Here is a 20,428-nt window from a genome sequence, read left to right as displayed (position 1 = left end):
ACAATATATGGATAGGGAATCCGGCTTGATTTTAAGATGACTCTGGAACATAATTTTCCAAACACGGAATTTCTGATATTGATGCTGGACTTATTGTATATTACTACGTATAAGAGAAAGAAAATGAAGATAAAGAGGAGAAAGAGAAAAAGAGGGAAAGGGGGGAGAAAAGAATAACAAGAATATACATGGAAATTTAATTCTACTTTCCCAGTGTCGAATCAATTAAAATATCATGATATGATATGCTTAGTTCAAGCAGATATCGTCAAAATGATATTTCATCCACGACTTATCCAGTATACATATGCTACTTCACCTGCAGCTGCAGGTCTTTCTGGCATCCACGACTATGCGACAACTCCGGTACCAGCGTATTCCTTGACTAGTTCGCAGACGCATGAAGCGGAATCAAGTCTAAATAAATCAGCGTCACCAAATAATGATTATTTTCCCTAGAGAATTACTTACGAGTAGCTGTAGGGTGGCGTCAAACTTCCCACCTGAGTAATACTCTCCGTGCTGTTCACAAAGACATTGTTGCGATCGAGAATGTAGCCATCTTCGTCACTATCAAGGTTGGTAACAAGGGCCAGCTTGGTGTTTAGGAAGTAGTTCTCTTCCGCAAGGACTTGTGCACCCATGCGTGAGTGAACACCGGATGTCGGGTTGTCTTCATAGCAAGAACTATACACATGGCCCGTTCCAAATCGAATGGATGGGAGACGCGAGTTGACATTGGTCCAGTAATTATGATGATAGGTTACGTGAAGGTAGCCCGTATCTTCATCTCCATTGCTGTCAGAGTGACCAATCAATGAGCCTTTCCACTGGGAGATCATCAGTATTGAGTTACAAGTATGGCATCCAAAGTCGGGATCGGTCTTACGTGATCATGAAATTTGGTCCATGAAACGGTAACATCATCACTAGCATGAGTAATATCAAGTAGACCATCATAGGTGTCCTTGTCTCCGGTGATACCAATGGTAGAAAGCTGCACGGATCTCAACATGCGATGACACAAGAGTTGAAAATATGGGGAGTGGGGTTCGACTTACGTCGCAATGGTCAATCCAGACATTGGTCGAGTATTGAAGCTCAATGAGATCCTTGCTTTCTGGCGCAACATGAAGTTTTAGGTTCCTCAAAATGACATTATTCGCCTTCTTGATACGGAAACCTCCATTGGTGAGGCCTTGTGAACTGTTAGCGCGGCCAGCGTCAACGTCGCAATGACGGAAAGGGCCATACCGGAATCAGACCCAGTGCCAATGATGGTGGTGTCACTGAGAACGTCGAGAATACCGCATCCGTCAAGAATGCCTGAGATTGTGATTACACCGGCTCCATCAATCGCGCTCTCCAAGGCCGAGCAAGAAGTGACTGTCGTACCACTTCCGCTACCACCGCCAGTCGCTCCAGCACCATAGCCGACGAGAGCATAATTTGGCGATGCACAAGTGCCAGTTGATGTTGTTGATGGCCCGGTCGACGTGGATGTGGATGTGGACGTAGTGAGAGTCGTAGCCCTTGTGGTAGTACTGGTCGCTATCGTGGTTGTGGAGGTAGCAGCGCCTAATTCGTATTAGAAAAAATCCCAACATCACCGTGGCCTGCCATACCTGAGAAAGCACAAGTACATTCCTTTGAAATAGCGCTTGGCTTGCTTGAGCAATATGAAGCCCAGGCTGGTAAAGCAGCTGTAGCCGTGACAGTTGACTGAGTGAATGTTGCACAGAAGGCCGATGCAGTTGCTGAGTTTGCACTCATGTACGAAGCGCACGCGTCTGTGTCGGGATTTGTGCATGCCAGCACAGCTGGCACAAGGGCCAGAATACTGTAGCGATGCATTGTGTGAAAAGCAGAAATCTAGAATATGTATAGGAGCCGGCCTTTTCTGAAGTTGACAAAGATATCCATTGGTCTCGATGATGACTGAAACTATCTGTAGACTTTATACTCCGTCAAACAATATAGTAATCAGTGCCATGGACGTATCGTGATAGTCATTGCAGTGCAAATGTGGTGTATATTCTTATCCAATCCATCGATTTTCCACCAGTAGAAATGGCAAAGCATTGAATGTCTCATGAAGCATGTTGTCGAGGCTATCTGCCCAAGGTCCGAGTGACCTTCTAATCATTTCGGTTACTGAGCCGTGCAGGCTAGCATGGCAATGACAACGCAAGCACAAACAGAAGCGATAGAATGCCCCAATCAGCTGCTCCAGGAGAAGAAGGGAAAAAGATGCTTCCAAAATAAGCGGTAGCCTTGGGTGTTCTTGGACTAAGGCAATACTACCTTGCCACATGTCACGAATTTACGGTTCTGAGAACGAGAGCTATAATATTGATGGTGACCAAAGATGACGAGTGAATATGATTCACCTGAGCGACATAGTGCCAATAATTGACTCTGTAGATTCCTAGTGTGTGGTTATCAGGAGTATTTTACCACCAATAACGTGATTTTATACACCCAATGTCGCTATGCGGCTCTGTCGAAATGGCAGTATAATATTAGAGAGCCTATTGGCGGAAAGTCTGCCAACTTGCCCATGTAGCTATGTACAGGAGCTTTTTGCAACCACTATGCCGCTTCTGTGGCGGCGTTTTGAGAGCCGTTGATTACACACATGTACCTGCCTAGGTAAGGATCAAGTGTGCCTGAATAGCAACGCTGAGACTGTAGTCGAGAATTGACTGTGACAGACTTGAGCAAAGTAAAGACTGCTCGCTTAATCGGGTGCACGTTCCGGATCGACACTTGAAGTAACAGACCCTGCTTGAAAGATGCTTTAATAGATAAGTACTTAAAAATCCTGTGCATCAAGGGATGGAGATACTGCATGTGTACACTATATCCAATACAATTAATAAAGAGTAGAATTACACTACGGAACTAGAGTGCGAATAATTGACTGAAGGACCATTTTCATTGCCTCCCCCAAACTCCACAGTCATTCTGCAGCGCATTCATATTTATCTACTGTATGTTTTTTTATCTTCTTTTTATTCGTTTCATTATTAGGTATCGCTCGGTGTCACATGAGATGAGGTCGCTTGTCATGATTGTCGCATACATTCATTATGAGAATGCTTGTTTTGATTTATTCCGTGCATAGTTTTAAAGTAAAGAATATCCTTACTGGGTCTTTCTTTTTTTTTCTTCCCCTTTCTTTCTTTATCAAATTATACTCTGCGTCTTCGCAAGTCAAAGTATAATTCTCATATCTAGTGAGGGGCCCCAAAATTCCTACTCAGACATCGACCTATTGGACTTTCATAGACCCTGGTGGGTGTAAACTGATGATAAATCACATGCGATTTATAAGCAAACTTTTAGAGTATAATATGAAGGCGATGCGCTCCCGAAGTCATTGTGCGAGTGATTAACAATTTATTTTGTGACTATTGTATCGTACCTAACTCCAGTTATTCTTCCACTGCAAATAAAAAAAAAAGCCAAGTTAATATGACTACCCAAGCTGTAAAGATCTTTGGCCCTGGAAAGGCAGAGATCGCCGAAGTTCCTATACCCAAGCTACGCGACGGCTATGTGCTTGTTAATGTCAAAGCCGTTGGTCTCAATCCCACAGACTGGAAAGCACTGTATCGCACGGAACCCCCCACGGGTTCTCGGAGTGGCTGCGATTATGCCGGTATCGTTGAGGAAGTTGGCGGTAATCTCCGCAAGCCTTTTAAGAAGGGCGATCGCATTGCTGGCATGGCGCATGGCGCGTAAGTGGCTCATTATGTTCTTCAACCGCTGGAAGTCAGTCGGGACGTCGCAGCAATTCGTCCATCCTCCATTAGCAACCACAAGGATCTCAAAGAAAAGGGAGAAACTGATGCGAGATACAGGTATTCACAGGAGCCTGACTTTGGCGCCTTTGGGCACTATATGATCGCCATGGCCGACGTTGCGATGAAAATCCCAGATAATTTGTCCTTTGAGGAGGCGGCGACCTTGGGCGTTTCCATTGTAACTGTGGGCCAGGGCCTGTACAGAGCTCTTGAGCTTCCTTTACCTACAGCGCCCTTGAGAAGTCCGGAGCCGCTGCTCATCTATGGCGGTAGCACAGCTACTGGTATCTTTGGTATACAGTACGCCAAGTTGTCCGGCCTGACTGTTGCCGCCACGGCATCGCCGCACAACCACGACTACCTAAAGTCTTTGGGTGTAGACGCCGTGTTTGACTACAAGTCGCCTCAATGTGCCGCTGATATCAAGGCTTGGGCTGAGGGGCAGGGTAAACAGCTGCGCAAGGCGTGGGACTGTATTGGCAGCGAAGCAAGCGCGACTATATGCGCAGCTGCCTTAAGTCATGATGAGGAGGGCTCCATTTACGCCTCGCTGATTCCCGTAGACCACAAGACGCTGCTCGCTACGAATCCAGGGGTCAAAGAGTCACTTTGGACGCTGGGCTATGATGTTTTTGGTTATTCGTACCAGGCCATGGGCAAAGAGAGGCCTGCAAGCCTGGAGGAGCTTCAGCATGGCCATAAGTTCTGGGATTTAGCCCGGGATTTACTTGAGCAGGGCCAGATCAAGACCATCCGGCCGACGGTGAACAGAGACGGGTCCGGTTTGGATGGCGTATTGAAAGGACTGGCTGAGCTACAGGAGGGGAAAGTGAGCGGAGAAAAGCTGGTGTACACCTTGTGATCCACTACCTGTACGGTCTGCAGCCAAAGGCTCCTGAAGAGTCTTGCGATACATGATTGTAAAATCAACTATATTTCAACATTATTTTTGATTCAATGGAGTAGTAGTAAAAAAGTGTTGTTGTCATTAATGCATCAAAGTCAAGCGTCTCAGGATAAAATAGATCGAGCTTAGTGCAGCTAAGCACCTTGTAGCCAAGCGGCTAAAATCAGCAAGCTAGTAGGTTACTGCGGCCAGCGCTGATGGCTTGGCGCTTACTTGGGTACCTCGACTAGAATGGCTGCTGCAGGCAGACGTGGTTACGGTAATGATCAAACTTCGTACTTCGTGCTTGGCCATTATTGTCATTAGCAACATTGAATTCAAATTCTTGCAGTTTAGGATCAAGATACTTCGAATCGCGAGGCATCTAGACTGCCCCCAACATCAAATTCTGTGTTTCCTGCGATCGTCACAATTACAAATGGGCAAACCAAACACCGAAGCGGAAGCGCAAGCCGATGCCGTCTCGCTGCACACTAATCCTGGCGACCGCGAGAGCTTCCCGCCATACAACGATGACGATGCCCCCGAACTAGATATTGACGCATTGGACGACTTGCCTCCAGTCTACGCCGACGTAGTCGAAGAATCATCTTCATCCTCGGCCGAAGCTCCATTGCTTGGTGAATCCGCGCCAGTACGATCCTCGCAGTTTCGCCCCTACCGGACAGATGTTGGCACTGGCGCTGAATTCTATATTGATGGGCGCCTCGAGTCTCCTACCGATCTAGCACAATACGTCCGAATCCTGGCAGCAAAGCCACCGCGACCGTACATTCAAATTCTAGGGACTCATCAGGCCAGCAGGAAGAAGAGCGATGGCAAGACTGAGAACGTCAAAGTGACGGATTTTGATGTTTCTGTCGAGTTGACACCATATCTGTACTCAAACGTACAGTATGGCAAGTCTTGGACACAACTACGTACCGTCGACAATGCAGAAAAGGTTCATCGCGGCACGAGTCTCAAGAAGCGTGCACCTGGTGCTAAACAAGATTTGGAAGTAGGAGGAGCCCCAAAGCCTACCTTGGAAGAGTGGTGCCATCGGTTCTGTGCAAGTCATGCCGGCCTCAAGTCATTCGCCCTGAGGCGCGAAATAACCGGGTTTGACTTTCAGCAAGTAAAGCAGGAGCTGCACAGCTTGGTTCGCAGCACCAACTATAGAGGTCACCTGGAGATTCGACTTCAAACCAAAGACGCCTTGGTCGAGATCTACAATGAAGCACGGATCAATCGCTGGCGCTTGATAGGCTGGCTGCGCTTTGTTTTCTTCATTACGCTCATGTTCATTTTTTCCTGGCCATACCTCTTCTTCCGTACCAAGCGTTGGGAGGTTGCTGTTGCCGAGTGGCCATTTTCGCGAATGGCAGAAGGATCGCGTCGCGAATATGTTAGTATCACGGAAGCCCAGTGGTACAATATGTGGGCTCGGGCCATACTCCAGGCTGTCCTCGAAAAGCGTCAGACTGTCTTGGATCAGGCAGACTTGAGAAGAGCACAGGAGCCTGAACCCAGCTTTGAAACAGGCAACACTACCGTCGACGGCGCCATGGGCTTCTTTAGGGCTGGTATGAGTGCCATGAACGAAGTCAATAGGCAATTGGGGTGGGGAGGAGATTGTTAAGCAAAACAGAGTAGCGGCGGAGTAGGCTGAGTGTTTCCTTAGTAGACGGCTTATCTTGAGAATAATACGAATGCTTTTCGAGCATGGCTTGCTGCTGTGTGTCAATGGTCGACATTTGGAGACTCTTGCATGTCGCATTCTTTTTGTCGCTTGAGTTAGCAATCACAAAAGCAGTCTTCTAACGAATCTTGCCGTCACCAATATACCCTTCTCTGAAGCCCTCGTTTCTACCTGTGCTATTAGCAAGCTTCAAAGACCATTTGCCTTTCTAGGTAAAGCTGTTAGTGCGACATAATTTGTTGGCACTGTACTTTTCCACCTCAAATACTGGCAATCGGACAGTGTTTGCTGTTGAACCCGACTTGCTTTATAAACATGATGGCTGAGTAATAATCTATAGAGAAATGTCCATGATTGACCTGGCTGTATCTGAGAGTCTTTATAGGTATATATATATGACCCAATGTTCCCTGCAAAGCCACTCAACACAATATTCAAGTACTTATTTCACGATCCCTCCTTACCAGTGATACTACTTAGTCTTTCAGCCCAGCACTTACAAGTCTTGCAAGCACCATGACGGCAATCCGTGTAGCTCTCATAGGTCTTTCCTCGGTAGCAAAGACTTCTTGGGCAGCTCAAGGTCACCTCCCATATCTATCCTCTGCCAAAGGCAGGCGTCACTATGAAATCGTTGCTCTGCTCAACTCCACCAAGTCTGCAGCCGAGGCAGCGCGACAACACTTTGGCCTGCCGAGCAATGTGAGGACCTATGGAGATCCAACATTGCTTGCACAGGATCCCGAAGTTGACTTGGTCGTCTGTAATACACGAGTCGATGTGCACTTCTCAAGCATAGAGCCCTCCATTGCAGCGGGAAAGGCCGTCTATGTGGAGTGGCCGCTCACTGAGAACCTGCAACGGGCCTATCAATTGACCAGAGGCCAACCTTTACCTAACAGCATCATGGGTCTTCAAGGGAGGGTCGCGCCCGTGATTACAACCTTGAAAGATTTATTGGACTCTGGGCGCATCGGGCCAGTTCTCAGCAGCGACATTAAGGCATTTGGGAAGTTACTGGCCAACGATGCACTGCCAACTGGCCTCTCCTATTTTGCCGAAAGAGCAGTGGGAGGAAACCCAATCACCATTGCGTATGCACACATGATAGACTTTGTCCACGAGGTTTTGGGCAATTTCGAGTCGTTCCAGAGCCGCATGACTATCCAACAGCCCACTATAAAGCTTCTGGGAAGCGGTGGCGAGGACCTTGGTACGGTCACGTCTGACGTGCCAGATTTTCTCGCCGTACATGGAATTGTCAAAGGCCGGCGAACTGCTTCGGATGGTGCTGTTTTGGCTGTCACGTTTAGAAATGGCAAGCCTTTCAAAGACACACCCGCCTTCACCTGGACCATCAATGGTCAGAAGGGAGAGATCCTTGTGGTTAGCCCTTCCGGACCATATATCCATTCAGATTCCTACCATGCTCCAATTACCATCCAGGTCCACGATCATGCAACGAATCAGGTAGAAACAGTGGAATGGGATTGGGAGGACTGGCAAAAAGAACTTCCCATCAGAGCACGAATCGTTGCAGAATTATATGAGAGATTTGCCTGGTGGTGGGAAAATGGTAGGCCAACAGGTCAGCTACCAGACAACAGGGAGTGGCCAAGGCTCCACGATGGTTTAGGAAGGCTTCAAGAGCTTGAAGAGCTGTTTGCTCAGTATGACAAACAGCAGTGATTCAGGATGGATTTCGGGTTGTTTGTTCATTGAACTGTATAGAGCACATAAAGGCCATTGATTGGGGGTTCGACGTGCATTTGTGATGCTATCCGCACCTTGACTCGGTACTTGGATAAGTAGACTCAAGCCAATTAGGACATGAAAGAGCTCATGACCCATGAAATGATGGTACCGATTTAAAATTCAAAGACACCGGTCCAATCATACGTGATATCGTCACCCAGGAGAGAGGCCCAGTCCCTATCCAGCTCAGCGGCATTGAAACTCAGGGAGGGATTGAAATCATAAATGTTGGAATCAAACGCCACGGTTCCAACCACACCCGGTTCAGCATCAAGGCCAATGTTTGTCGATGGATATAAAATCTGTGGCCTTCTGATGCGAACTTTTCCATAGTAGGGAACGACCGCATCGTAGACATCTGGACCATGATATGCACCGTGTCGAGCAGAGTCCAAGTATTCGAGAAGTTGTGCCGCTTGTTGCGCTACCGTGTGATCTAACAAGGTCGCGGCAATTCGAAGTTCCTTGATCAAGCTCCTGATCGACTGCCATTGTTCCAACTCAACCTCGCTGCCCCAAGTAGATTGCTGAGACAAAAGGTCCGCAGCCAGGATCAACCCCGCGCTGAAGGCGAGGAAGTCGACCAAAAAGCACATTGCATACTGACCATTAGGGTGCAATCTTCTGCCCGCATAGCACTCCATCATACCCCCGAGTGCCTCGAGAACCGACGTTCTGCTGTATTGATACTTGGCCTCTGTGGTCGCTTTGAGCATGTACGGAATGTGTATGAGCTGTTTAAGATGGTGGTAATACAGCTTCGAAGCCTGTCGAACGTGAAAGGTCGGTAGAGGTAATTTATCTGTCAAATCTGGTTTCCACCACTCCTCCGGAATCATCGCTCGCAGCTTATCCAAATCGTTATCAAGTGTCATAGTATCGGCGTATGAATACTGGCGGTGATTCTGGTTTCGGGCGTTGATCTTTTCACACAAAACACTAATGTGATGCATGATGCTGGCTTCTGGTGGCATTTCGAAAGGAAGATCCAAGGAGATGGTACAATATGGCGGCAACGAGGAGGGAACGCCAAGCAATAGAGATAACTGGGAATCGTGAGCCCAAATAGTATGCCAGATCCTTCCATCCTCGTGGTCCAAGTGCTTTCGCTGATCGTGGAATCCAAGAATGATGCCCTGGTTGACAGCTCGTCGAGTAGCCAGCCAAGCCTGTCGCAAACGACCCATGTTAACGTAGCATTTAGCCTGTAGTACCAAGCATGTCAGGCTTGCCTGCGTAAAATCTCCTTGTACGTCTGGGCCCAAAAGAGCATCACTTGCGCTCAAAAATTGCATCACAACTGCAGATGAGGACTCTGCTAGCGACGGAATGTCACTGACGATGCTTCTTGGAACCTGTTGAATACATAGAGCAAACCATATGAGTGCTCGAGCCATTACATCAGGCGGGCCACGCTCAAGAGACTCTTCAATAAATGAGCGGGCAATGGTCACCACTGACAGCGATAAGTTGCTTGCTGGGCTGAGCTGACTGGGGTGGAGTGGCCAAAGCTGCCAGTAAAGACATGTCGCTTCAAGGATCTGATTAACTTCGGAAGGACTGGGTAGAAGACGACGTATGTGGTTTCTGGACACGCCGGCTTTGGAAAACCTCTCTGCCCTAGGATTGGTGCTGGCAAGTTCGTCCACAACTTGTGGTCCTTCAATAATGGCTGATGCTCTGATAAATTCCATCAACGGCGCCTCGGTAGCCTGGTCATGGCCGGCAGTTGGATAGAACTTTGGCTCCAGCCGTTTAGACGGCTTGGACTCAGATTGAAGCAGCTGGGCCGAAGTTTGTTGATTACGCTCAGCGCAAAGCCGATCTATCAAGGTAGATATCGATGCCTCAAGATCTTTCGACTCTGAGTCTTTGTCACCCTTTAGATCCGCGGCTTCGCATACTCGAGCTATCAATGACTCGAGGCGGTCCATACGTGCTGTCATTTCATCGTGGGTCGTCATTTTGGTCCCGATCACCATGGCCATTTGAGGCTCACATACTGTATCATGCAGCCGACAAGCCGTGCACGATTTGGCTTGATTATTAAAAATACAACGAATCTTTCTGCGTCTGCACTCGGCACAACTTTTGGTACCAAGACGCATGCGCTTTGCTGAGGGAATCGATTGTGCCTTGTCAGGAGGCATGACTAGATGAGAAATGCACCTTGGTTTTCAAATCAGAATGTGACAAAGGCTATTCGACAAAAATCTTAGCATGCCATCTTCACAACTTATTCTTGCTGACGGGATGGCTGTGTATATATATCATAAGATTCGGACCAACTCGGACCAACTCGGACAAAGTGCCACAAAGTGCCACAAAGTGCCACAAAGTAGTGCAATGTCGGCAATCAGCAACCTCCGGGGGGAGAGACTGGCAGAATAGAGCACAAGTACTGGGATTGATTTAATTTACATACCTACCAAGTATTCTAATAAATACATAACTAGTAGCTTACCTGAGTATTCGAAAGCTGCCATGTCGACGATTGTGGATTTCCGGACAGAATCCCTCCTTATTCCGTACCTATTATTCTTCGAGATTGGACAATGCGCTAGCCCAATATGGCAATAGACGCGTGGAAGCTCCCGTCATCGCGACGGATCCTAATGCTGTCACCTCCTAAACTGCCACTACAAATGTAGGGTATCTGTCACCTTGGATCACAACCGACAATCGTTCCAGAAAGTCACAAGTAGTTGTATTTCAGGCATGACTTGAACGGCACAACATGCGGTTGGCTTTACGATGGCTGGCCTTTTTTGTACCGGCGGTTGTCCTACTGGTATACCTGCGGCGCTCCAATTACCTACTCCCCGGCCTCGGTACCAAAACGCCATCTTCGGTTCATGGTGAAGAAACGTTGCGCGGCGGCGCAAAAGCCGATGCGCCCTCTATCAAACCTATATCCCTTTTCTGGGAACGCTGGAGTCAGCTGATGTACGATACCCGGCCGGAAGGCACGCCGATAACAATCACTGGCAACGCCGGAACGAATGCGCCGAAAGATGCTTCCGCACAACGCACGCCTCACAAAGATCTCGTCACCAATGCGCAAGTTGAACTCGAACTGATCCGTCTTGCCCATCAACGATTCATGAAGGAGTTGGAATCACTGGACCGCATTGATTATAGCATCTTTAGTGGTCGGGGTGTAGTCATGGTGGGCGGGGGAGAATATTTCGGTCCCGCCATCATTGGCATTCAGATGCTGCGACGGACGGGTAGCACCCTGCCCGTCGAGGTATTTGTGCCCAATGATAACGACTACGAACAGGACGTGTGCGAAAAGTACTTGCCCAAGCTCAATGCGAGATGTGTGGTATTATCCCACTTTCAGCCCGACCAAGACCAGAGCGAAGGCAATATTGCCATCAAGCACTACCAGCTCAAGGCACCGGCACTCTTGCTGTCATCTTTTGCCGAAGTTTTACTTCTGGACAGTGACAGTATACCACTAGTGGATCCAGAGACTGCCATCTTCGAAACAGAGCCATACCAGTCCAGCGGATTGTTAACGTGGCCTGATTTTTGGGTCGCCACTGAATCGCCTCGCTTTTGGGATATTGCTGGCTTGACCGAGTTTCCAGAGAACCTGCCATCAACATCAAGCGAGTCCGGCCAACTCGTCGTCAACAAGAAGACGCATCTTGCTCCTTTGCTCTTGGCGACTTATTATAATCTCTTTGGCGTGGATTTCTTCTACCCTCTTCTGAGCCAAGGTGCCCTGGGTCAGGGCGATAAGGAGACGTTCATGGCCGCTGCCGTTGCCTTGGATGCCCCATATTACCGCGTCAAGACCCCTGCAGTTTCTCTCGGACGACACGACGGCATCAAGAAGAAGGGAACCGCCATAGTGCAACACTTGCCATCTGACGATGCCTCAAGCAGGCAGGGAGGTTCGGACAAGATCCGTCCTGCCTTTCTGCACTCGAATACACCCAAAATGAATGCTGGGCATCTAGTAGATGAGGGAGACTTGATTGCAAAAAATGGCAAGTCGAGATTGAGACTTCTCGGGCCAAAGGCAGAAGCGGAAAACATATTTGGGTTTGATATCGAAGATACCCTGTGGGACTTGTTGGTTCAGACCGGGTGCGAGCTGGCAGACACCATTGAGGAATGGAAAAAGAGAGATAGGCTGTGCGAAAGATTGACTGAACATCACAATCTCGTCTTTGAGAGCTAGTAACAACTCGCTGGCCTCAAACTCAAACCACCGCAATCTGCATGGCCACCGTCTCTTAACCGGCTTTGCAGTGGCTGCCAACAGCGAGATGACGATTACGATCAGCGACAAGAGCAATATTATGCATATGATCAAGGCCAGTATGTTACGGGTGCACCCGATTTTCGGCACCGGATATATAGTTGATCCGGTGCCTAAATAGGTTACGATAGAATTTGCGTATAGGAAATAGCTTCCTTTTATTTAAGCTAGTTTATAAATTATATTTAGCTATAATTGCGTAATTATACGCATTTAATAAGCTTATTATATATAAATTAGCTTTATTTTTTATAATTTTATATAAATTAATAAAGTGCTTATAAAGTTTTTAATGCTATTTTTTACCTTTAATAGCGTAATATCCGAAAATTTTAATAAATATAAAATCGCTTTAGAATTTCCCTTTTTTAATAACCCCTCGCTTTTCCCTTTAATATATAATATTATAAAAGGTTCCGACCCCGAAAATGCGGCTTAAGCCTTTTATAATAGCGCTTTTAGTTATTATAAAGCCGTTAAATAGCCTTTTTAGGACGGAAAAATAAAATCCTTTAAGCTTTTTTTTATTATAGCGAAAATAAAAATAATAAGGGACCGTTACTTATTAGGCAATAAATAGCTTATTTGCCTTAATTTTATAATAGCCTTTTTAAAAAATAAGCGCTTTCGCGTAGCGTAATAGTTTATTAATATTAATTTTAAATAGCTTAAATAAGAAACGTTTTTTAAAAAAATCGAAAACTAATTTATCGATAAAAAAGCTAAATAAATCGCAGGTAATCGCTTAATTCGGATAAAATAAAAAAAAAATTAAAAATTTTCCGATTTTTTAAACGATTTTAAATATTAGTTCGGTTTTAATAAAAAATTAAATTAAGTAAACATAATTAAAATTATTATTTTTAATTCCGCTATTAATTAAAATTTAAAAAACCGCTTAATTATTTTCGATTTGCTTAATAATAATTACGATTAATAATTAAATATAATTAAAAAAATAGCTAATCGCCTAAATGCCTTATAAAAAAATAAGCGTAAAAAAGCTAAAAATATAAAGATTTAGTTTTTAAAAAAAGCCGGAGCTATTTCGTTTTATTTTATTTTTTTTCGGGAAACCTTACGGAATCGAATAAACGCTAAAAAAAATATTATTATAAAAAAATTAATAAATTCGATTTATAATAATTTATTATTACCGTTATTAATATTATAAACGTAATATAAATAGGCAAAAAGGCGTCGGGGAATAAATAAAAACCTTAAGCTTTTTAGCGTAATAAGCAAAAAATTTAGTTTTTCCGAAAAAAAAAATTATATTTTAAATATAAATAATTTAAATATTTTTATTAAAAATATATTATTTATAGCCTTTTTATTAACTTTAATTTCCGAATTAGCCACGCCGAGGTTATTTCGGACTTTAAAGAAAATAAAAAACCGTTAGAAAATGCTTAAGCTTTAAGGAAAATCGCCTTTAAAGACTTAAAAAAAAACCTATAATTATTACTTTAAATATCTTAAATAATATATATACCACCTTTTTTTTAATAAATATACTCGTTAATAATTTATTTTATTATAACGCGTTTATCGATAATAAATGCTTTTATTATTTTGCTTTTAATAAGTTTTTTATAATTAAAAAAAATTTAAACGCATTTAAATCTAAAATAAAAAATTCCGGCTCGCTAATAATAATAAAAAATATCGATATATTCGAAAAATCGCCATTTGCTAAATAAATATTAACGGATAAAAAAAAATAATAAAGTACGTCGTTCCTAACCTAGCTTATAATATTATATTAGGAAAACCTTAAATAAAAAATAATAACGTAATATATTTATTTAGGAAAAAAGCATTTAAATTTAATACTAAAAGGCACGGTTTTTTTTATCCGTAAAAAAGGCTAATATAAAAATAAAGCACCCAAATTAATAAAAAATAGGACGCAATACGTAAAAAATATATAAATAATTATAAGTGCTATTTACGTAATAAAAATGCGTAAAGCGCGCAAAAACTTTAAAAAAATAATTAAAACTACCTAAATTTTTGCCGTTATAATAGCAAATATTAATTAAGCGCTAAAAATTAAAAGAAAAACGACTTTTTCCGAAATAACCGATATATTACCTTTTTAGCTTAAATACTATACTCCTTTATTTATAAATAACAAGTAAGCGGAGCTTTTATTTTATCGATTTAAAATAAACTATACGATTACTTTATTTAAGGATAAATAAGGTAAAATTCGGGAAATTTTATAAGGCCTTTTATACGGTATATTTAAAGATAAATTATTTGTTTTTAGGAAAATATTTACTAATTACCTAAATAAAAATTGGATTAAGGCTAATAATTCTTTCGGAAAAGCCCTTATACTTTTTATAAAAAAACCCGGAGGAGGTTTTCGTTTTTACGTAAATTACCGAGCCTTAAACGCTATTATAAAAAAAGACCGCTATTTTTTTCCTTTTATTAGGGAAATTTTGCGCTTTTTTTTAAAAGTTAAATAATTTATTAAAGTTAATATTAAGGCCGCTTTTTATAAAATAAGGATTAAAAAAAATAAATAGAAAACCGCTTTTCGTATTCGTTTTAGCTTATTTGAATAGCTAGTAATGCCTTTCGGATTAACGGGAGCCCTAGCTATTTTTTAAAAATTTATTAATATTATATTACGAAAATACCTAGACGATTTTTACTTTGCTTATTTAGACGACGTTTTAATTTATTTTAACGGCGATTACGCAAATTATATATTAAAGGTAAATAAAATTTTTACTAAATTAAATAAGGCTGGGTTCCGCCTCGATTTTAAAAAATATAAATTCGCTATTATTTAAATTAAATATTTAAAATTTATTATTTATACCGGAAAAAAAATTAAAATTAATCTTAAAAAGGTAAAGGTTATTAAAAAATAAAAGGCTTTTATTAACGTAAAAGGAATTCGCAGTTTTATAAGCTTTGCGAATTTTTATAAAAAGTTTATCCCTTAATTTAGCGACGTTATAGGATTTTTATTAGCCTTATTTAAAAAATCAGCATTTTAAAAATAAAAATTAACTAAAAAATATAGCTTCGAAACTTTTAAAAAGCTTTTTATTATTATATTTATTTTAGCGATATAAAACGAAAAGCGTAAAATAGTAATTAAATGCGATTATTTTAATTAAGCCTTAAAAAAAACCTTTTTATAAATTAATAATAAGGGAAAATTACGTTTTATAGCTTTCCTTTTTAAACGATTAAATTTAGCCGAAATTAATTACGAAATTTATAATAAAAAGCTATTTACGATAATCCGTTATTTAAAAAAATAAAAAAAAGAACTAAAAAGCTTAGCTAAACCTTTTAAAATCTTTACGGATTATAAAAATTTATAATATTTTATTATTAAAAGAAATTTAATTAAAAAATAAGCTCGATAATTTTTAATTTTATTTAAGTTTAATTTTTAATTATAATTCCGCGTAAAAAGGAAAAGCGGTAAACCTAATGCTTTTAACCGTTTAAAGCAGGATTTCCCTAAAAGGATCGATAACCCGAAATTAGAATTTCGCCGTTTATAACTCGTTAAAAACGAATAGCTCCTATTTATTATTATATTTTCCGAAAATATTAAATATATTTAAGTATTAATTTATATAATACCTTTATATTTTAAACCTATAAAACGAAAATTACTAAGCGTAAAACGAAGCTATCGAATCTCCGAAAATAAAAATTTATTTTTTAAAGCTAAACTATAATTATTTTAAAATAAAGCTATAATATAAAATATTAATTTTATTAATTTATATTTTATAATATAATTAAAAGCGCGTATATTTCCGCCCGGGTTATTTAAAAAAAAATATAATATTAGGATATTAATCGCGGAATATAAACTAAACCCTAAAAGCGCTTTTTTATTCCGAAAAAAATTGCTTATTTTAGATTAAAAACCTTTTTAAATTGTATTTATATAAAAAATTTACGATTTATTTATTACCGGCTATTTAAAAAAGGATAATATTTTTGCAATAATATTAAAGCATTTTTATTAGCCGAAAATATTTAAAGCAATACGGAGATTTTATATTAATTGCGATATTTATAAGCACTTTAAAATTTAGCGCAAGAAAAAAAACGGCCTTTTAACCCTTTTCCTTATATTAAACCGGTTTTATTCGGAATTTTTTATCGATTTTATAACGGAGCTTTTTGCGAAAAAAAAAAAACCTTTATTTTATAATAATAATCGTAAATCGCCTAATAAAAATAATTATAATAAAAAATATAAATATTATAAAAGCGCCTAATTACGCCCGGCGTTTTATTAATTATTATTAAAAGTTTTATAAGTTTTTTCGAGCTATTATTTCTAATAAAAAATCGAATTAAATAAGCGATTTTTAGGCTTATTTATATAAAATCGTAAATATTAAAAAAAAGTTATTTATAGCCTTTTACCTAAAAATTAACGGTTTAATTAAGCGTATAAATTAAAAAATTTAATTATATTTTAAAGCTTTTATTTCGTATGCCTAATATAATTAGCCCGAATTTCTCTTTTTTATTATATTTATTATTAATAACCGTAATATTTCGATCGGCGCTAATCCTTTTTTTTTAATTTATAGGTATTACGCCGAATTTATAAAGCAAATATTCCCGTTATAAAAGCTTTTATAAAAAATAGGTAAAAAATAAGCTAAAAAATTTATAAACCGATAAAAAAAAGGCTAAAACCTGGCTTAAGCTATAATAGCAGCTATATAATAAAAAATAAAAAATACGGCGAATAAAAATAAAAAGCTATAAAAACGATTTAAAACTAAAAATTTAATATAATTTAAGCTTAAAAATTTAAAAATATTATAAATATTTAAAAAATTATCCTAAATTAATATAAAATATAAAATTAGCAAAATTATTAGCTTATAAATAATTAAGCTAAACGTATTTAATAAAATTTAATTACGATTTTATATAAATTTATTACGGAAAATAAACGAAAATCCTTTACCGTTATAAAAAAGCGAAAATTAATAGCCGCTCCTAATATTCGATAAAGAACTTTTATAAAAAAAATAAATCGTTAAAAGGATTTTCCGTGCGGAGTAATATTTTGTAAAATAAAAATTCGAATAGAAATTATTAATAAAATAATAAAATTATATAAAACCTATTTAGCAAGCCCGAACCGTATTCGATAATATATAAGCCTTAAATAATTTTAAAGCCCGATTCGGCGTAAATAACGGAATAAATAAAAAAAAAGGCCAAAATAGGGCCCCTAATAAAAAAAAAATAAAAAGCTATTATTAAAGCAATTAAAAATAAATAATTAGCAAAAGCTTTAAAAAAAAAGCTAGCTAAAAAGAAAAAATTCGAAAATTTAATTAATAAAATACTTTTGCCTTCCGTCGGAATTTAGGATTAAATTTTTAATTTATTTATATTTTCCCGTTTTTATTCGAAAAAGGTATTAGGAATCTTTTTATTTATTTAAAAAAAAATACCGGCTATACAAAATAGCTAGTTACGCGCTTTTTAATATTAAATTAATTAACTAAATACTTTTTAATAAAAGCTTTAATATTTTAAATATACCCGGATAGCGTTTTTTTCTTTATATTAAAAAAATAACGGCTTATTAATAATTATTAAAAACCCTATATTTTAAATTTTTTATTTATAATAAAAAACGTATTATAGCTAAAAAAAATCTCGGGTTTTATAATAAAAATTATAAAAAAAAAGCGTTGCGTAAAGCAATTAGGGCATAAACGGCTATTATAGCTTAATAATTAAAAGGGGAGTTTTTAAAAATCTAGGGTTTAATTTCCCGAAAAGCCCGGAAAAAAGGTAATATTACAGGTGCACCCGATTTTCGGCACCGGATATATAGTTAATCCGGTGCCTAAATAAATTACGATAAAATTTGCGTATAAGAAATAGCTTCTTTTTACTTAAGCTAATTTATAAACTATATCTGGCCATAACTGCGTGACTGCACGCACTTAGTGAGCCCATTACACAGTATAACGCTTTCCACGGAGCCACTTCTAGAAGTGTGATATTAAATATATGATGCCATGGTCCGTTCTATCCAACGCCCAAATAACCAGCTAGAGGCCCGTCCTGCTATACCTTTAATGCTTCTGAAATCCAGTTCATGAAAACCTAATTCGATCCACCTCGAATCATGCTTCGCCACGAATAATAAAAGGGTATTGTGTATGAAGGTCACCTAGGCAGCCGTGCCGACAAAGCCACATCCTTGCTTGCCACTATCAAAGGCAACGGCCACTGCAGAACATACGCCCTTTGGGTTTGCACAGCAACCTGACGCACAATCGGCGTCCGAGAGGCACTGCCCAGTAATGAATTGCTGTCCATTGCCCAGACCAACATTCTGAGCACCTGGAGCCGAAGAATCAATGGTCGTTGCACCGGAGCTTGCGACAGCCGTTGCTGCCGGGGCTGCTACAGACGACGCAGCAGCAGGACTCGCACCGCCATCTCCGAACCCACAGCCTGACTTTCCGGCCTGTTGAGCATCAACGTTAGTATTCCATTCGAAGCAAGTATCCCAGATATGTTGGGGTGAAGAAAAATTCCGCGAGGCATGAACTTTGACAAAATTGCTACATGTTCCCAGTCGGCACCTACCTGGAATTGGGCTCCAACTCCCGAACAGACGCCTCCGCCATTGTCGTTGAAAGCGCAGCACGTAGAGGCGCAATCCGCCGAGCTCAGGCACTCGCCGCCAATGAACTGCTGGCCGGCAGCGTTTCCGATATTCTTGACGCCCGCGGGGTCAGGTGTCACTGGACTGGCCAGGACCGAGACCGCAACTGTACCACTTGTAAGACGGAATAGAGTTGATTGTTGGTGGAGAATACTTACAGTACAACGCCACAGAGTAAGCAATTCTGACCATTTTCACAAATTTGTTATTTAAAAAAAGCACGTGAAATATAAATGATTAAACGTTGAGTTGTGTATAAAAGGGAAATTGATTATGTTGATTGATGCCGGATCGTTTGTCTCTGCATTCGTGTAAAGGCGAGAGACCATCAAAGTGATTTTATATTCTACGAATTGCCACTTGCTGTCCATTTTAAAGCTGCCGGCCCCTTGATTCCTGTGACCATAAACCCGTGAGGCTGAGTTAGTGGCATCCGTTACGCCAATGTTTGAGATGACGCCTGTCTGTGAAGATCCGTCAACCCCGGACTTTGCAGTGTGCCTCATGCAGCAAGGATTGCACGGTGTTTCGATGTAGTATAAGCTGTGGATTATACCGCGGGAAGATTTTTTAGGACGGGAGATCTTTGTCAATCGTTTGGACATTTATTCCTTCAGACGAATAAGGGGGATAAAAACCAATCATCCTTAAAGTTTGACTTGAGCCTACAGGATCTACGTATATAAACGAATTTGTCTTTTAAATTCGGACTTGGCAGAGTGTTACGAGATCCTCCACCGAAAGGAATGTTGCAGACGTGGTTATAGGCATTACTCCGGAACGATGCGCATGTAAAAGAGCGATGACTATGTAGGGATGCAGTCTCAGCGGCTTTGCGAGGCCGTAAAAGGGATGAAAAGCATCTTCAGCTAATTTGTTTCCATGACGGGGAATAATCATCCGGTTCGATTTATCGCCATGCCTACCGAATAAGCGTGCATATTCAGCATCTCAAATTCAATCGTCAAACAAACAATCAGATTGACTGAAGAGATTGGGATGATTTTCATAAAGCAAATCCATTAGTCAACCTCCTTGCTGCTAAAGGGCATTGTTTCAAGGAGAGGGAGGCATAGGAAACGCAATAAAGCATAAGATGATCTCCATGATCTTCTTTAGCAAAATTGCATTCAAAAAAAAGTGGTGGGCGCACAGGATTATCGTGCTTGGGTATTTGACCAGGGTGGAAAACATCTCTTGTCGTGAGTCTGTCGCATATTGTTCCCTTTCTAGTTGTCTGAAACGGTTGATGCAGCTGAGCCGCCCGAGCCACTATAAGCCGCACTGCCGCCAC

General features: G+C 40.6%; 7 protein-coding genes across 7 annotated transcripts; 4 read left to right on the top strand and 3 right to left on the bottom strand.

The window, feature by feature from the left end:
* Positions 1-350: 350 nt before the first annotated feature.
* Positions 351-1,854, bottom strand: PFICI_04181 (uncharacterized protein; the record flags this gene model as incomplete). Its single annotated transcript, XM_007832762.1, has 6 exons — positions 351-417; positions 472-830; positions 890-997; positions 1,062-1,198; positions 1,255-1,578; positions 1,626-1,854. The coding sequence occupies 6 exons, from the start codon at positions 1,852-1,854 to the stop codon at positions 351-353; spliced, it is 1,224 nt and encodes a 407-aa protein (XP_007830953.1).
* Positions 1,855-3,477: 1,623 nt separating this feature from the next.
* On the top strand, positions 3,478-4,671 carry PFICI_04180 (uncharacterized protein; the record flags this gene model as incomplete). The annotated part of the gene is made up of 2 exons (XM_007832761.1): positions 3,478-3,743; positions 3,867-4,671. 2 exons carry the CDS (start codon positions 3,478-3,480, stop codon positions 4,669-4,671), a joined length of 1,071 nt encoding a protein of 356 aa, XP_007830952.1.
* A 463-nt stretch (positions 4,672-5,134) lies between these two features.
* On the top strand, positions 5,135-6,337 carry PFICI_04179 (uncharacterized protein; the record flags this gene model as incomplete). Its single annotated transcript, XM_007832760.1, has 1 exon — positions 5,135-6,337. One exon carries the CDS (start codon positions 5,135-5,137, stop codon positions 6,335-6,337), a length of 1,203 nt encoding a protein of 400 aa, XP_007830951.1.
* Positions 6,338-6,913: 576 nt separating this feature from the next.
* On the top strand, positions 6,914-8,086 carry PFICI_04178 (uncharacterized protein; the record flags this gene model as incomplete). Its single annotated transcript, XM_007832759.1, has 1 exon — positions 6,914-8,086. One exon carries the CDS (start codon positions 6,914-6,916, stop codon positions 8,084-8,086), a length of 1,173 nt encoding a protein of 390 aa, XP_007830950.1.
* Positions 8,087-8,265: 179 nt separating this feature from the next.
* PFICI_04177 (uncharacterized protein) lies at positions 8,266-10,116 on the bottom strand (the record flags this gene model as incomplete). The annotated part of the gene is made up of 1 exon (XM_007832758.1): positions 8,266-10,116. One exon carries the CDS (start codon positions 10,114-10,116, stop codon positions 8,266-8,268), a length of 1,851 nt encoding a protein of 616 aa, XP_007830949.1.
* Positions 10,117-10,889: 773 nt separating this feature from the next.
* PFICI_04176 (uncharacterized protein) lies at positions 10,890-12,347 on the top strand (the record flags this gene model as incomplete). The annotated part of the gene is made up of 1 exon (XM_007832757.1): positions 10,890-12,347. One exon carries the CDS (start codon positions 10,890-10,892, stop codon positions 12,345-12,347), a length of 1,458 nt encoding a protein of 485 aa, XP_007830948.1.
* Positions 12,348-18,633: 6,286 nt separating this feature from the next.
* PFICI_04175 (uncharacterized protein) lies at positions 18,634-19,326 on the bottom strand (the record flags this gene model as incomplete). The annotated part of the gene is made up of 3 exons (XM_007832756.1): positions 18,634-18,933; positions 19,056-19,240; positions 19,293-19,326. The coding sequence occupies 3 exons, from the start codon at positions 19,324-19,326 to the stop codon at positions 18,634-18,636; spliced, it is 519 nt and encodes a 172-aa protein (XP_007830947.1).
* Between the last annotated feature and the right edge of the window lie 1,102 nt (positions 19,327-20,428).

The sequence above is a fragment of the Pestalotiopsis fici genome (assembly GCF_000516985.1).
Source record: "Pestalotiopsis fici W106-1 unplaced genomic scaffold PFICI_Scf_2, whole genome shotgun sequence".
Classification (NCBI taxonomy): Eukaryota; Fungi; Ascomycota; class Sordariomycetes; order Amphisphaeriales; family Sporocadaceae; genus Pestalotiopsis; species Pestalotiopsis fici.
Note: the sequence above shows the minus strand (reverse complement) of the source record. Positions and strands in the feature narration are given on the sequence as shown.